Here is a 17,536-nt window from a genome sequence, read left to right on the forward strand (position 1 = left end):
GTCTTCACTCTCTTCTATATCTATTATCCTTAGGTTTGATATTCTCATTGAGTCCTGGATTTCCTGTATGTTTTGGACCAGTAGCTTTTTCTGTTTTACATTATCTTTGACAGTTGTGTCATTGATTTCTATGGAATCTTCTGCTCCTGAGATTATCTCTTCTATTTCTTGTATTCTTTTGGTTATGCTTGTATCTACAGCTCCTTGTCTCTTCTTTTGGTTTTCTATATCCAGTGTTGTCTCCCTTTGTTATTTCTTTATTGCTTCTATTTCCATTTTTAATTCCTTCACCTATTTGATTGTGTTTTCCTGGAATTCCTTCAGGGATTTTTGTGATTCCTCTCTATAGGCTTCTACTTGTATATTTATGTTTTCCTGCGTTTCTCTAAGTGAGTTCCTTATGTCTTTCTTGAAGTCCTCCATCTTCAAGATCAAATGTGATTTAAAATCATGATCCTGCTTTTCTGGTGTGTTTGAATATTCAGTGTTTGCTTTGGTGGGGAATTGGACTCCGATGATGCCATGTAGTCTTAGTTTGTGTTGCTTCGGTTCCTGTGCTTGCCTCTCGCCATCAGGTTGTCTCTGGTGTTACCTTGTTCTGCTCTTTCTGACAGTGGCTAGACAGTCCTATAGGCCTGTGTGTCAGGAGTGCTGTAGACCTGTTTTCCTCCTTCCTTTCAGCCAGTTATGGGAACAGAGTGTTCTACTTTCAGGGGTGTAGTCTTTTCTGTTTACTTCTCTTCAGCTGTTTCTGTGGGCGTGTCCCCTGAGTCCCCCAGGAAAGTGGCTTGGAGCAGAAAAGTTGGTCTTACCTCTGTTCCGGCTGCTGAAGTTGCTTCTGGGCGGCTGCTTTTGAGCTCTTCATGAGGACAGCAACCAGGCAGCTTGCACAGCAAAAAGCTTCGCTGCCTTTTCCTGGGGCCTCTGTGCATCCAACTCTTCATTCTTTAAGTTGTTTTTGTCAGATACTGTGCCAAAACAATGAAAAAAAAACTAACACAAGTTTCATTCTCTGAAACACACACACACACATATGCACACACAAGAGGGAGAGAGAGGAACAGAGCCAGAGAGATAGAGACACATAGAGAAATAAATGGGTCACTGATAGAGAAATTGATGTTTTAAAGGGCCACAAAACTACTCTGTATGGTTCTAGATTGGTCACTAGACATTTATCCAACCCACAGGGTATACAGCAGATTATGAACTACAGATCCTGGATGGCAGCTATATGTTCATGTAGTTTCATCAGTTTGAGTGTGTATCACTCTGGTTGGGTAGAGCAGGGCAGGAAGTACATAGGAAACTCTCTTTACCCTGGTCTGGTCCGTTTTTCTGTGAAACTCAAGTTTTTTTTTTTTTTTTTTTATTAACGAGTGTTTCTAATATACATTTCTAGTGTTATTCCCTTTCCCGGTTTCCGAGCAAACATCCCCCTCCCCCCTCCCCTTCCTTATGGGTGTTCCCCTCCCAACCCTCCCCCCATTGCCGCCCTCCCCCCAACAGTCTAGTTCACTGGGGGTTCAGTCTTAGCAGGACCCAGGGCTTCCCCTTCCACTGGTGCTCTTACTAGGATATTAATTGCTATCTATGAGGTCAGAGTCCAGGGTCAGTCCATGTATAGTCTTTAGGTAGTGGCTTAGTCCCTGGAAGCTCTGGTTGCTTGGCATTGTTGTACATATGGGGTCTCGAGCCCCTTCAAGCTCTTCCAGTTCTTTCTCTGATTCCTTCAATGGGGGTCCTATTCTCAGTTCAGTGGTTTGCTACTGGCATTCGCCTCTGTATTTGCTGTATTCTGGCTGTGTCTCTCAGGAGCGATCTACATCCGGCTCCTGTCGGTCTGCACTTCTTTGCTTCATCCATCTTGTCTAATTGGGTGGCTGTATATGTATGGGCCACATGTGGGGCAGGCTCTGAATGGGTGTTCCTTCAGTCTCTGTTTTAATCTTTGCCTCTCTCTTCCCTGCCAAGGGTATTCTTGTTCCCCCTTTAAAGAAGAAGTGAAGCATTCACATTTTGATCATCCGTCTTGAGTTTCATTTGATCTAGGCATCTAGGGTAATTCAAGCATTTGGGCTAATAGCCACTTATCAGTGAGTGCATACCATGTATGTCTTTCTGTGATTGGGTTAGCACACTCAGGATGATATTTTCCAGTTCCAACCATTTGCCTACAAATTTCATAAAGCCGTTGTTTTTGATAGCTGAGTAATATTCCATTATGTAGATGTACCACATTTTCTGTATCCATTCCTCTGTTGAAGGGCATATGGGTTCTTTCCAGCTTCTGGCTATTATAAATAAGGCTGCGATGAACATAGTGAAGCACGTGTCTTTTTTATATGTTGGGGCATCTTTTGGGTATATGCCCAAGAGAGGTATAGCTGGATCCTCAGGCAGTTCAATGTCCAATTTTCTGGAAACTCAAGTTTTTATTAAGCTCTAATTACTCAAGATACAATCCACAGACCACATGAAGCTCAAGAAGAAGGATAACTAAACTGCGTATGCTTCATTCCTTCTTAAAAGGGAGAACAAAATATCATAGGAGGCAATATGGAGACAAAGTTCAGAGCAAAGACTTAAGGAATGGCCATTCAGAGCCTGCCCTACCTGGGGATCCAGCATATGTATATATATATATATATATGTATATATATATATATGTGTGTGTGTTTGTGTGTGTGTGTGTGTGTGTGTGTGTGTGTGTATCCACCAAACCTAGACAATATTGATGAAGCCAAGAAGTGCATGCTGACAGGAGCCTGATATAGCTGTCTCCTGAGAGGCTCAATCAGAGCGTGACAAATACAGAGGTGAATGCTAGCAGCAAACCATTGAACTGAGAACAGAATCCTCATTGGAGGAGTTAGAGCAAGCATTGAAGGAGCTCAAGGGGCTTGCAACTGCATAAGAACAACAGTACCAACCAATCAGAACTGCCAGGGACTAAACCACCACCCAAAGAGTATACATGGACAGACCCAGGGCTCAAGCTGTATATGTAGCAGAGGATGGCCTTGTTGGGCACCAATGGGAGGAGAAACTCTTGGTCCTGCCAAGGCTGGACTCCCCCCCCCCAGTGTAGGGGAATGTCAGGGCAGGGAGGCAGGAAAGGGGTGGCTGGGGAGGGGGAACACCCTTATAGAAGAAAGGAGAGGGGGATGGAAGACAGAGCTTATAGTGGGAAACTGGGAAAGGGAATAACATTTGAAATGTAGATAAAAAAATGACTCAAATGACTGCTCTTCCAAAGGTCAGGAGTTCAATTCCTAACAACTACATGGTGGCTCACAAACATCTGTAATGGAATCCGTTGCCCTCTTTTGGTGTGTCTGAAGAAAGCAACACTGCTCATTTATGTAAAATAAATAAACTTTTTGAAAAATGGAGTCAAATGAGCCATCTGAGTTTGGTGTCTGCTGTTGGAGATTAATTGGGTAGGTGGGGCTTCTGAAACTTCAGACATTGATCACTTTAAAATAAAAACCTTCTTGAGCTGGATTCACATTTAGACTGGTTACTGGAACTCCTTTCCTTCTGCCTCCTCTCGGTTTTTGTCACTGCAGTTCCTTTAGATAGGGATAATTTTGGGTCAGAGTTTTGGACTGTGGGTTGGCAAGCCCATCCCTCTACTTGATTCCCTGTCTTTCTACTGGAGGTGGACTCTACAAGCTCCCTCTCCCTACTGTAGGGCATTTCATCTGAGGTCTCTCCCTGTGAGTCCTGAGCGTCTCTCACTTCCCAGGTCTCTGGTACATTCTAGAGTGTCCCCTTGTCTGGTGGGGAGCAATGGGGGATCTTCTTGGAGATGGGGGAGGAGGAATGGGATTAGTAATTGTCAGAGGATGGAGCAGGAGGAGAATAATGACTGGACTGTAAAAAAGATTAAATAATAATAATAATAATAATAATAATAATAATAATAATAATGCAAAAAGGAGGAAACTCAATCTTAAGCTAAATCTGGGGGTGGGGTTTGGATGCAGCCACCTTTACTCACAAAACAGTATGTAAAATTATACATTATATTTTGCTTATTATAGCTGTAAGAAACAGCATTAAAATTAACCAACTGGTTTATTGATAGCCACTGATCCTGAATGTAGCATTGTTGTCACTACTACTAAAAAAAATAATAAATTACTGATACAAATACCAAACCAAAACAAAACAAAAATACCTTCTAAGTGTAGTGAGATCAGAGGTAAGAGGAGTCAAGTTTAAGTGGATACTTTCTTCTTTTGTTCCTTTGAGACGTCAGATGCTGAAAATAGCATACTGCTCTGTCTATGATTGCTCAGAGCATCATTTCCTATACCTTTACCTTTACCCCTCAGAAATACAGCGTCCAGAGACAATTTTAGTAAAGATAGTGCCAGTTGGAGCCTTCATGTGGTAGGAACCAGACCCTGCACATGCAGACTACTTGCTTCTCCACTTAAGAGGGTCTGGGGGAGAAGAGGGATGACACATCTCAGGCAAGTGCCCTTAAATCATGAGAGTTATGTGCTATAGGCCAGCAGACTGGACCCACAGCTGGGAGGTCTAAGCAAGAGCGGATTCTGGCTGAGGTGGTAAAGCATTGCACTCTATTACTCTTTAAGCCTGGCAGAGGAAAATTCTTCCCTTAACACATAAAATCTGTTCTCCTGTCTTAACATGGAGATCTCACTGTTGGTTAAAGGAAGAACTGGAGAGGCTGGATTTCTCTGCAATCACCACTGAAACTAAAATCCCAGAAGTTATGCTAATCATTTCCTGCAACTTCTAAATCAGTGGTTCGAGCTGAGTGTGCATAGTCAGAGAAATCATATGTCCACTCAGTGCAGGAAGTTCATAGGTCTTGAGTGCCCCAGGTTAGGAGAAGATGGGTCCCATAGTACATACCTAAGCCCTCAGTCATATTCAATACAGAGACACATATGGCCATATGACTCAATATTCCCTCCTGTAGAAGACGCCTTATTGGTGTTAGCAGTTCTGGGAAATAGATGTGCACACTCCTCCAACTCCCCAGATACAAGTTCTTCCTCTGTTGCCACAGAAGGGAACAGTAGCTCTTTAATAAGCCCATGCTTGCCTCAGAGTACAAACTTCAGAACAGACAGGAAAAGAAATTAGACTTTTTTCTGGTGATTTCCCTGTCATTTTGAATCATATATAAGCATCCTCAGTATAGGCACAATTCAGGTGCAGGTGAAACTCCAATGCTCTTACAAGTGTAACTTGACAAGATAAAGGAGCCAGTAACTCTCCAACCCATAACTCATGCTAAAGTGGTAAACAGAGTACAAAACTGTCTATTCCCATTAATATAAATGCATCACTCAGTAAAATTGACTGTTTAGGCCACATACAACAACTGCTAAGCTCACACTAACAGAAACGAGCATGCAGGCCCAAGTTCTGCCTTCATGGATTCAGCCAATGGTGTATCAACATGGCCCCTGCAACCCCTTCCAAAGGCAGGTACTTTGAACATGGTCAAATCCCATGACTAGAAACTGAACCCTAACATGACTCCAATCTATGGCTACCTAGGTCAGTAGTCTTAGGGAAGAAAACTATTGTTTTGCTAAATGAATGTGTTTTCAAAGTGCCCCTAAATATTTGTGTTTATGGCCATATATTTGTGCTGCTCTCTAGCTTGGCCAGAGAAGCTTCTCATTGCAGTGCCTAGTGGTTAATGTTGACACTCATAACTATGTAAAATACTGAGGATAAGCAGTAGTGAATACTCAGCAATAGATGGGATAACTATCTTCTGTCTCAAGGCTCAGGAAACACCATAAAAGTGGGGTTAAAGCCAGAATGTAGGGCAAGCACATGTGGGCACAGAACTTGGGGACTGAGGCACTAGACAGAAGAACTGCCTCAGACCCTGGAGAATCTCAGACTTGAGAATGGCAGAAGTGGTGCCAATTCCCTGACAAACTTCCTAATCTGGAACACATAACCATGGAACCCCACTAAGAAGACCATGACAATTAGTCATGTAGCATAAAAATCCACAGTTCTCCATGCTAATGAGGTATCTAAATAGTCTCTGAGTGTTCAGCCAATGAGCTTCCCTTTCTGGCCATTCCTTTCCACAAAAGGTATTTAATTCCTGGCTCACTGAGGAGGGTGCATGCATTCTCATTTGCCATCAAATAAAACAGCTTGGTAAATCAAGGGACATCTCTTTCATCAAGGAATGCTAGGACCAGGTTGGGGTGTGAGGGGGTCTTCATCAGGAGCTGGCCTAAATCTCCAGGAGGTGGCTTTCTCTCCCAGCTCCTTTGTACTCTTGAAACCAAACCAGATTCATCCGACCAGAGTTGAGCCTTACACTGTGTGCCTGGCTAGTAGATGCCCTGATAGGAAGCCCTGACCCATGAACCCCAGTTCCCAATTTCTAGCAGTATGCAGATGACACCTGGGTACACAGGAGACTGGGAACCACATCATCCATCCCAGACCCTGCTCTTTCCCATCCAAGAAAACTCAGAATGAGGACCCCCATTTATGGATTGTGTTCTGCCTCCACTGAGTGGTTTGCCAGTAGCATTTGGGCATTTAAGAGGCAAGGCAGACACACAGCCTGACATCAGAAGATGGGGAGAAGTGCTTTGAAATGTTGGACATGCTATGGCTATTAGACTCCCAAACTTGTAGCAGCTATGGTGACCTGCACAAGATCAAGCCAGTTGGAAATCCAGCATGGATGGCGAAAGAGCTGCCTAGGTTCAACCTCTAGCTTAGGCTCAATTGGCTATTGATGACTTCTGTGAGTGGGAAAGTTAGTTTTCTTTAAGGGTGTGGCCTATGGCTGGTTAACAATGTGCCAGTTGATGGCTTTATATCCATGGATATTTTGAAAGCACTAATTGGATTCAGTGGGTAAATAAATAAATAAGTAAGTAAGTAAACTCAACACAGCATGGTGGAACATGCCTGCCATTCTAGAATTTAGGAGGTAAAGGCAATAGGATCTGGAATTCAAGGTCTTTCTTAACTATAGTGAATTCAAGGCTTAACTATAGTGAATTCAAGGTTTAAAAACATGTCACCAAAAAAAAAAAAAAAACCAAAAAAACAAAAAGAAGCCAACCAACCAACCAAAAAAATTATGGTGCCATGATTTTAAAGAAACAGGAGAATAAGGAGGAGGAGAAATTAAAATGTAATATGTATTTGTATGAAAACTAAAAAGTGTAATATAAAAATATTGAATTCTACTCCATAGACTATAAAAAAAGTTTCTCTGTTGATGTTTGAGAAATATAGTAATTTATCAGTGTAATGATAAGTCATTAGGAGTTGGTTTATATTTTTTAATTTTCATACATGCAGTCAAAATACCTATATACACAAAACAAAATGAAAACTATGTTAAAAAAGTTTAAAGGGTTTGAGCTATAACACAACAGCAGAGTACTTGCCTGGCAGGCGGGAGACCCTAAATTCATTCATTTCTAATGAAAGGAAGAAAAGGGAATGTGAAAGATGGGAGCGAGAGTGTAAGGGAGGGAGGGAAGGAACTCCAAAAATGGATCATCTTGAGTTTGGTTTAGCAGCTCAGCAATTTTCCAGCGACCCAGGTTAGTATTTTTGTTGGTGGTAGTTCATTCTGCTATACAATGACTGTATGTGTGACCTACAGATGCCACATCCTGATGATGCAGTTGTCAGTGATGGACAGACACTCACGAGGGTAAAGATCTCCTTGTAAAACCCTCTGTAAGAAAGAGAGGGTTTCAGTGAATGTGATTGTTGTGGGGAGGGCGGTAATGGGGGGAGGATGGGGAGGGGAACACCCATAAGGAAGGGGAAGGGGAGGGGTTAGGGGGATGTTGGTCCGGAAACCAGGAAGGGGAACAACATTCGAAATGTAAATAAGAAATACTCAAGTTAATAATAAAAAGAAAAAAAAAAGAAAGAGAGGGTTTATTCCCACCAATCCTCAATACATAAAGTTTAATTTACTTTATCACTTTGGCCATCTGAGCTGCTGTGGACAAACTGGCCCTGGTGGCATAGGCCTTGCAATCCTAGCTACTCAGGAGGCTGAGGTAGGACAATTGCAAGGTCAAGTGTGGGTGAAATGTTGGACTGTTGAAATTGTCTTAGGTCAAAGTTCAACCCTCCCAGGCTCAGAACAGAACTACTTACACAGAGATAAGACTTTATGAGTAGGTCAATTGAGTATATGCTGTTTTGTCAACCACCAACAGTTTCAGCTAGAGGGAAAGTGGGGAATCACCATCTCCAGACACAGACAACTTTAGAGACTCTCTAAGAGGATGCCACACTACTCTACTTTTGTTCATCTTGACAGATGGTCATCCATTTGTCCTCAAACCCCAGGTCTGTCTCTTTAGATTTCAGTATCTTTAGAATTTTGCTTATTCTACTTCATTCTATCCTAGTTTCAATGATAATGAAAGAATATAGAGAGGAAGAGAGAATAAGGAGGAGAGGAAAAGACAAGGCAGAAGTTTTTAGAAAGAGGGAACCCCAAATGAAAAAAATACATCTATCATATTATCATATTGGCCTGTGAGCAAGGCTGTGAAACATTTTCTTGATTAATGATGGGTATATGTCAGCCTATTGGTGCACCTGGGTTACATAGGAAAGAAGACTAAGCAAGCCATGGGGAACAAGCCAGTAAGCAGCTTTCCTTCATAGCCTCTGCTTCAATTCTTGCCTCTAATCTCCTGCCTTGAGCTCAGTTAAAGTCTTACTGGAAGTCTAAGATGACATAAACCACTTTCTCTCCCACTCACTTTTGCTCATGGTGCTTTATCACAGCATTAGAAATCATAGCTAAGACAGAAAAAAAACCCATAATATTTGTTCTATTAACATTTTAACTGCATAATTTACTAATATTGACTATAGGTGCTATGTTGTCTTAGAATTACTTATATTAATTGACCAAAAGTTTTTGCCTCTTGATAAATAACTTCCCAATGTTTTCCCTTCTGGTAGATAACATTCCAAATTTTGCTTTTATGAATTTGACTTGGACTATTTAATTTTTGAGACAAAAAACCTTGCTATATAGCGCTGGTTGGCTCAGAACTCATTATGTAGTGCAGACTGGCCTTGTACTCATGGCAATCCTCCTACTTCACCCTCCCAAGTGTAGGGATTACAGGAATGGAACAGCATGCCCAGCTTGAATATGGCTAATTTACATACTTTCAATGAGAAGAACAACTCATCACCCATTCTTCTTGGTCTTGTTTATTTCACCTATATCCATTTCTTGAATGTTCAGCCATGGATTTTCACATGGCATCATCACCATCTTCATTACACTGTCTATGTACACCATACTTTCTTCAACTACTTTCAGAATGATTTTTCCTAGCAACAGATCTTGGGAATAGAGTTGCAATGATTACATGAGTGCTGACATCTTTCTTTCATACTTGTTTTCCCCTTTACCAGGGTTCTATTTTTAATTTCTTTGTATGCATGTGTGTGTGTGTGTGTGTGTGTGTGTGTGTGTGTGTGTGTGTGTGTCTGAAATCATAATGCTATTTCCAAAGAGAAAGAGCAATATTTCCTGTGATTTCTACTTTTTTCCCCTCTAGCGGCACGGAGGGAGGGTGTCTGCTTACCTAAAATGATCCTGACTCATTAACTCAGAGGCAACATTCCTCAGAATATTCAAGAGCCCATGTTCTTATAACGGGAAGAGAAAGATCAATTTGTGCACACTTCTGACAATATTTATTAGTTTTGAAAAATATTACCTTTGTCAGTGAGATGGTTCAGTGGGTACAGATGCTTACTTCTGAGTCTGACTACCTGAAGTTGATTCCTAGGACCTTACATTGTGAAGGAGACAAATGACTTTGGCAAGTTGTCCTCAGACAGACAGATACACACACACACACACACACACACACACACACACACACACACACACACACAGAGCCCAATATTATTTAACAGTAAAAACATTATCTTTAGCAGGACACATTTAATGTGTGAAATATCTGTTAAGATGTTTTACAAAAATCATAACATGAGCAGCTTTGGGTATTGAAATGTCTTGCATGAATTGGTTGCTTTTACTTTCTATGATGGGAACCTGATATGTACCATCTTATTCTTGAATATTTACAGAGAGGCAAACAAGTTGTGGAATGAGCTCAGCTGCATCTAAACTTAGGGGCCTGAAACATGTTTTAGAACCTGACACCTTCTTGTGAAGCCAGTGACTAACGGAAAGAGTAAAATGTCCAGAAGAGAAACCTCTTCCTCTTCATGTGAGGAACCTCATATTGAAACCCTGTGAAGAGATCCAGTGCACACATCCTGTTTCTTGTGCCTGCTGCAGGGCTTCTGCTCCAGCCAGACCTGGTAAGGTTGCTGGAGCCTGAGTCATGCCACTTCATTCTGTCATCGTGCTGGTGCTTGGTGAGTCCTGGGAAAAACTGAGGGATGGGAAAGGGAGTCTGTTCCTCACTCAGTCTCTCCACCCCCAATCTCCTACTTGGAAGATATCTCTGCAGACTTACTGTTAGTAACAGGGACGGGGCATGAAGTCCAGTTCATCTTTAAAAGTAGTTAGGAAGAGCCTGTTTAGAAGGGAAGATGAATGGGGAACATTTGTTTTTCTTGGTGTTGGAGGTTGAACTCAGGGCCTCATGTGTGCTAGGTAAGCATGCTATCACCTAATTGTATCCCCTACACCCCAACCCTCTTTATTTTTCACAATCACAAATGTTATGTAGTATTGATTATCCTTCTCAGAATTAAATTTTTTTAATTCTTTGAGAGTTTCTTACATTATTCATCCTTAACTCTTCCAGGATCTACCTCTCCTCCCTACTCTTAACTTTGTTCCATTTTTAAGCACTTTAAGACCAATTTGTGCTCATCTAATACTCTTTTTTTTCTGATCAAATACTCTTAAGTATGTGGTCTAGCACTAGAGCGAGGCTGACTCAATAGGGACTATACTTTATTTTATATTTGTGAGGCTTGGTCTCACTATGTAGCCCTGCTTGTCCTGGAACTCATTATATAGGCCAGGCTGGCTTCAAACACATAGTTCCACCTGCCTCTCCCTCCCATTCCTGGGATTAGATTTATGAGCCATTAAGATTAGCTTTATGGGCTACACTCTTAAATAAAACAAAGAGAACTGACTCTCCCTATTTCAGCAGTCAGCAATTCCCAATAGCTTTAAGGCTAAAGTAGGGAGTGTATGCCTAACTTCCTTCCAACTCTGGTATTTGGTCTTGTTTGACCTTGCATAGGTCTTGTGAATGCTCTCACAACTGCTCTGAATTAATGTATGCAGCTGACGTTTGTGTATTCCATGAAGCCATCTACTGCATCTGGCTCTAGCATTATTTCTATCTACTCTTCCTAAATGCTCCCCAAGTCTTATGAGGAGGAGATTATATTTAGTTTGTATGTTCCCTTTAAGGCCGAACATTTTGCAGCCTGTTTTTATCTACACCTTGGCCAGTTATAGGTCTTTGTTAATCTCCATAGGAGCTGCTGAAATGAGGGCTGGGGTGCATCAATCTATGGGCATAGTGATAAATAATTCTTTTATTAGATATGTTTAAATATTTTTGAGAATTTCATAGGTGCATGCAATGTGTTTTGATCACATTCACCTCCATTATTGCCTGTAACTCCATGTCCACTCCCTCCCTATCCCAATATTGTGTCATTTTTTAAAAAAATCCCATGAATATAATTTGTGCTATCCATCTACACAAGGGTGTATGACCATCTTCTGGAGCATGGTCAACCTACCACAGGCCATATCCTCCGAGAAAACTGACCCTCCCTTCCCCAGAAGCTATCATCTGTCAACAGCTTCTCAGATAGAGGTGAGGGCTTGTGAACCTCTATCCCCCAAACCCAGCCTTCATTTTACTTTTGGTTTTGAGACACAGTCTCTCTAATATGCTCAGATTGACCCTGAACTCACGTTGTAGCTCAAATAATACTTGAATGTCTACATCTGTGGCTTTGGGGATAATTTAGAGTTCTTAAAAAACAAGATACAAGATTATACTCTGATGTTAATGTGGAGGAGTGGAGGGTCAATGGCTGCATAATCACAGGAAGCTGGATGTCCCTACCTACATTTAGTCTTTCCTAGATTCTCATTTCCAAGCAAACTGTGGGAGATGTTTTTCTTACTGGAATTTCTCTTTCAGTACTGTGCCTGGGATGGAAAAGTAACACACAGGAGGGTGAGTTATGTATTCTGTTGCTTTTGTACCAATGGGTAGCTTTGGAGGGGATCACATGCATCTGGAATGTATGGAAAGAGACCCTCAAATATTCCCTGTAATCATAAACACTTCTAACTCTGTAAGCTTCATCTTTCTCTTTTTTTACCTGTCTTCCTTTGTTTTCTTGTTTATAATGTTTTTAACTGACAAATAACAATGATATACACCAATTGGAATGCAGCCTGCTGTTTTGATATGTATTTTATTTTATGCTATGAATAAATTGGGCTAAATTGAATGCAAATCACTTCTGACACTCATTGTTTTTAAGGTTGAGAATGTTACATATCTACCATTATTGGAATTTTGAAAGGAACAACCTGTCACTGTCTGCTTGGTAGATCTTTAGAAATGCATTTCTCCTGTCTAAATGGAATTTTGTACCTTTGACCAGCATCTTCTCTTTTTTCATCCACGCTCTCTTTAGTCCTCAGATAACTGGTCTACTATCATTATATCCATTTCTGAGATGAACACCTTATATTCCGTACATAAGGGAGATCCTATGATATTTGTCATTTTTTGATTGGCTTATTGTACTTAATCCCTCCAGATTTGTTCTGGTGGTCATTAACAGCAGCATTTCCCTTCTAAAGAATGTTCAGTGTTCTAACATGTTTGTGCACCGCATTTTCTTTATCTGTTTATCTACCCAAGTTACTTCTATACTTGGAGTTGTGCTGTAAAGAATGTGGGGTGAGATATATTTAGAACAGGCTGTCTGCAAAGACAGTTTAATTCAGTGTGACCAAGCCTGCTCCTGAGAGATTTCTCCCCACAATCCAGACCTCTCTTAGGATCCCTTTAGGAAGACTTTGACAGTCCCTACAGATAGAACATAAAAATTCACACTTGATCTCTCTTGTCCATGTTCCTATATGTATTATGTCACCATGTCCTTGATGCAGCCCCCCTCCAGTTAATTTTTAAGTCCATTAGATAGTTTAATTAATGTGTTTGTTTTGAGACAGATTCTCACTATGTGTTCCTGAATAGCCTGGAACTTGCTATGCAGACCAGGCTGGCAGTGCTTCTGCCTCCTGATTGTTTAGATTAAATGTATGTACCACCACAACTAGCCTTAACCCACTTGTTTGCATAAAGTTATGTTTACTTCTCTCTTAAGTCCTCCCTTCCTTACTCTTTGTTGCCTTCCCTTATGTCTAGTCTGCTTGTCTACACTGCTTGACTCTCACCCTTCTTGGTACCACAAAGATTGCTCCTTGCCATACAGAAGCACAAATATCATCTTTCTACTTAATGAAATCTGAAAGTTTCATCCAGAAGCATTTATTTTTGTTTTATCTTAGAGGCTTTACATGTTATTTTCCAACTTCCTCTAACTCCCCAAACAGTCTTTTCTGGTCCTGTGAACTGGGCACCATCTACCACATCTCTCCTTATTTTACTTCTTTAAAATTCTTCTCTCATATATCACATCCTGAGTGCAGTTTCCCCTTCCATCCTTCCCAGAGTCTTCTCTTTCCCCTACACCCAGTGTCTGCCTCCCCTAAGAAAAGTGCAGGTGTCCCAGGGACATCAACCGAATAGTTTAATAAACTGCAATAAGACCAGACACATACCATCACATCAAGACTGGAGAAGGCAGCACAGTAGAAGGAAAAGGGTCCTATAAGCAGGCAAAAGAATCAGGGAAAAGGCCTGTTACCACTGTTAGGAGTCAAGAGCATCAAGGTACTTACCCCCCTCTCTCTGTGTGTATCTAGATCAGACCCTACAGGCTCCATGATCTCTGCTAGATTCCATGAGTTTTAGTCAGTTGTTTCTGTGTGCCATGTTCCTATAGTGTCCCTGAGTCCTCTGATTCCTCCAATATTTCCTCTCCCTCTTCCAAAGTACTCCCCAAGCTCTCTCTACTGTTTGGCTGTAGGACTCTGCATCTGCTCTTATCAGTTGCTGAATGAAGTCTCTCTGGTCTCTTTTATAATGATTCTGCTTGGCTTCAGTTCCAAAACACATTTCAGGCAAGACAAACTATAGATAGAAGGTTTTATGGCTGGGTTAAGGTCCTCCACCAGAGGCCTTGCCTGGTTATAAAACATGGCTGGTTCAGGCTCTGTATGCCCAATTAATATGAGTTTTTGTTAGGCTTACTCAAGTTGATTCCATGGAGTTTCCATTGCACTAGGTTTTTAATCTTGTCTGCAAAATGCCCCTCACCCCAATTCTATTAATTTCTCCTAGTATTTTTCCCTCCCCTCCTCCACCTGTTCCCTTTGGTTTCCAATTGGTCCCCATATACCTAAGGCACCTGCACTTTGGTTGTCCTATTTCTTGAGCTACATGTGGTCTATGGATGGTATCTTGGGTAATTCGAGCTTTTGGGCTAATATCCAATTATCAGTGAGTGCATACCATGTGTGCTTTTCTGTAATTGGGATGATATTTTCTAGTTCATTCCATATGCCTATGAATTTTATGAAGTCATTGTTTTTGAAAGCTTAGTAGTACTCTATTGTGTAGATATACCACATTTTCTGTATCCATTCCTCTGTTGAAGGGCATCTGGGTTCTTTCCAGCTTCTGGCTATTATAAATAAGGCTGCTATGAATGTAGTGGAGCATGTGTCTTTGTTTTATGTTGGAGTATTATTTGGGTAATTTGCCCAAGAGAGGTATAGCTGGGTCCTCAGGTAGTACAACGTCCAATTTTCTGAGGAACCTTCAGACTGCTAATATATGCTCTCTCCTGTTTTTTTTTTTTTTGGAGGCACTCAGAGCTATAAGTTTTTATTATTAGCACTGGTTTTATTGTGTCCCATAAATTTGGTATGTTGTGCCTTCATTTTCATTAAATTTTAAAAAGTATCTAATTTCTTTATTTTTTCCTTGACCAAGTTATCATTGAGTAGAGTATTGTTCAACTTCCATGTTTATGCGGACTCTCTGTCACTTTTTATGTTATTGAAGGCCCACCTTAGTCCATGGTGATCTTATAGGATACATGGGATTATTTCTATCTTCCTGTATCTGTTGAGGCCTGTTTTGTGACCAATTATATGGAGTTTTGGAGAAGGTACCATGTGGTGCTGAGAAAAAGGTATATCCTTTTGTTTTAGGATGGAATGTTCTATAAATATCTGTAAAATCCATTTGGTTCATAACTTCTGTTAGTTTCTCTATGTCTCTGTTTAATTTTTGTTTCCACAATCGGTCAGTTGACGAGAGTGGGATGTTGAAATCTCCTACTATTGTTTTGTGAGGTGCAATGCGTGATTTGAGCTTTAGTAAGGTTTCCTTTATGAATGTAGGTGTCCTTGTATTTGGAGCATAGATATTTAGGATTGAGAGTTCATCTTGGTGGATTTTTCCTTTGATGGATATGAAGTATCCCTCATTATCTTTTTTGATGACTTTGATTGAAATTCAGTTTTATTTGATATTAGAATGGCAACTCCAGCTTGTTTCTTTGGACCATTTGCTTGGAAAGTTGTTTTACAGTCATTTACTCTGAGGTAGTGTCTGTCTTTGTCTCTGAGGTGTGTTTTCTGTATGCAGCAAAATGCTAGGTCCACTTTACGCATCTAGTCTGTTAGTCTATGTCTTTTTATTAAGGAATCGAGTCCATTGATATCAGGAGATATTAAGAAATAGTGATTGTTGTTTCCAGTTATTTTTGTTGTTAGAGGTGGAATTATGTTTGTGTGTCTCTCTTCTTTTGGCTTCATTGTAAGGAGATTACTTTCCTGCTTTTTATAGAGTGTAGTTTACCTTCTTGTATTGGAGTTTTCCATCTATTATCCTTTGTAGGCCTGGATTTGTAGAAAGATATTGTGTAAACTTCATTTTGTCATGGAATATCTTGGTTCTCCATCTATGTTAATTGAGAGTTTTGCTGGATTTGGTAGTATAGGCTGGCATTTGTATTCTCTTAGGGTCTCTATGACATCTACCTAGGATCTTCTGTCTTTTAGAGTCTGGTGAAAAGTCTGGTGTAATTCTTATAGGTCTGCCTTAATATGTTACTTGACATCTTTCCCTTATTGCTTTTAGTATTCTTTCTTTGTTTTGTGTGTTTGGTGTTTTGAATAGTATGTGATGGGAGGAATTTCATTTTTGGTCCAATCTTTTGAGTTCTGTAGTTTGGTCCAATCTTCTTGTATGTTTATTGGCATTTCTTTCTTTAGGTTAGTGTTGTTTTCATCTATAATTTTGTGGAAGATATTTACTGGCCCTTTAAGTTGGGAGTCTCCACTTTCTTCTACACCTCTTATCCTTAGGTTTGATCTTCTCATTGTGTCCTAGATTTCCTGGGAGTTTTCGGCTAGGAGCTTTTTGTGTTTTATATCATCATTGTAAGTTAACTTAAAGAGGAAACACAGAAACCCATTAAAGAATTACAGGAAAACACAACCACAAAGGTGAAGGAATTAAAGGCAGAAATAAAAACAATAGAGAAAGCACAAAGGGAGACAACCCTGGAGATAGAAAACCTAGGAAAGAGATCAGGATTCAAAAATGCAACCATCACCAACAGAATAAAAAGAGATAGAAGAGATAATCTTAGGGGCAGAAGATACCATAGAAAATATTGACTCAACTGTCAAAGATAATGTAAAGCAGAAACAGCTACTGGTCCAAAACATACAGGAAATCCAGGACTCAATGAGAAGATCAAACCTAAGGATAATAGGTATAGAAGAGAGTGAGGACTCCCAGCTCAGAGGACCAGTAAATATCTTCAACAAAATCATAGAAGAAAACTTCCCTAACCTAAAGAAAGAGATACCCATAAGCATAGAAGAAGCCTACAGAACTCCAAATAGATTGGACCAGAAAAGAAACTCCTCCTGTCACATAATAGTCAAAACACCAAATGCACAAAACAAAGAAACAATATTAAAAGCAGTAAGGGAAAAAGGTCAAGTAACATATAAAGGCAGACCTATCAGAATCACACCAGACTTTTCCACAGAGACTATGAAAGCCAGAAGATCCTGGACAGATGTCATACAGACCCTAAGAGAACACAAATGCCAGCCCAGGTTACTGTATCCAGCAAAACTCTCAATTAACATAGATGGAGAAACCAAGATATTCCATGACAAAACCAAATTTACACAATATCTTTCTAAAAATCCAGTGCTACAAAGGATAATAAATGGTAAAGCCCAACATAAGGAGGCAAGCTACACCCTAGAAAAAGCAAGAAACTAATTGTCTTGGCAACAAAACACAGAGAAGAAAAGCACACAAACATAACCTCACGTCCAAATATGAATATAACAGGAAGCAATAATTACTAT

At 40.4% G+C, this 17,536-nt stretch overlaps 1 protein-coding gene across 4 annotated transcripts in view; it reads left to right on the forward strand.

Annotated features, from left to right (window-relative positions):
• The window catches only part of Lair1 (leukocyte-associated immunoglobulin-like receptor 1), a 120,697-nt gene that overhangs the window by 78,701 nt on the left and 24,460 nt on the right, over window positions 1-17,536 (forward strand). For 3 of the 4 annotated variants that reach the window (XM_063272104.1, XM_017589623.3, XM_017589620.3), the window contains exons 2-3: window positions 10,132-10,425; window positions 12,192-12,227. In XM_063272104.1, coding sequence (XP_063128174.1) covers window positions 10,392-10,425; window positions 12,192-12,227 — 70 coding nt within the window. In that variant the 5' untranslated portion in view covers window positions 10,132-10,391. Of the gene's footprint in view, window positions 1-10,131; window positions 10,426-12,191; window positions 12,228-17,536 lie in introns of those variants that run through there. The other variant, NM_001029928.1, reaches the window with a different exon arrangement.

The sequence above is a fragment of the Rattus norvegicus genome, chromosome 1 (assembly GCF_036323735.1).
Source record: "Rattus norvegicus strain BN/NHsdMcwi chromosome 1, GRCr8, whole genome shotgun sequence".
Classification (NCBI taxonomy): Eukaryota; Metazoa; Chordata; class Mammalia; order Rodentia; family Muridae; genus Rattus; species Rattus norvegicus.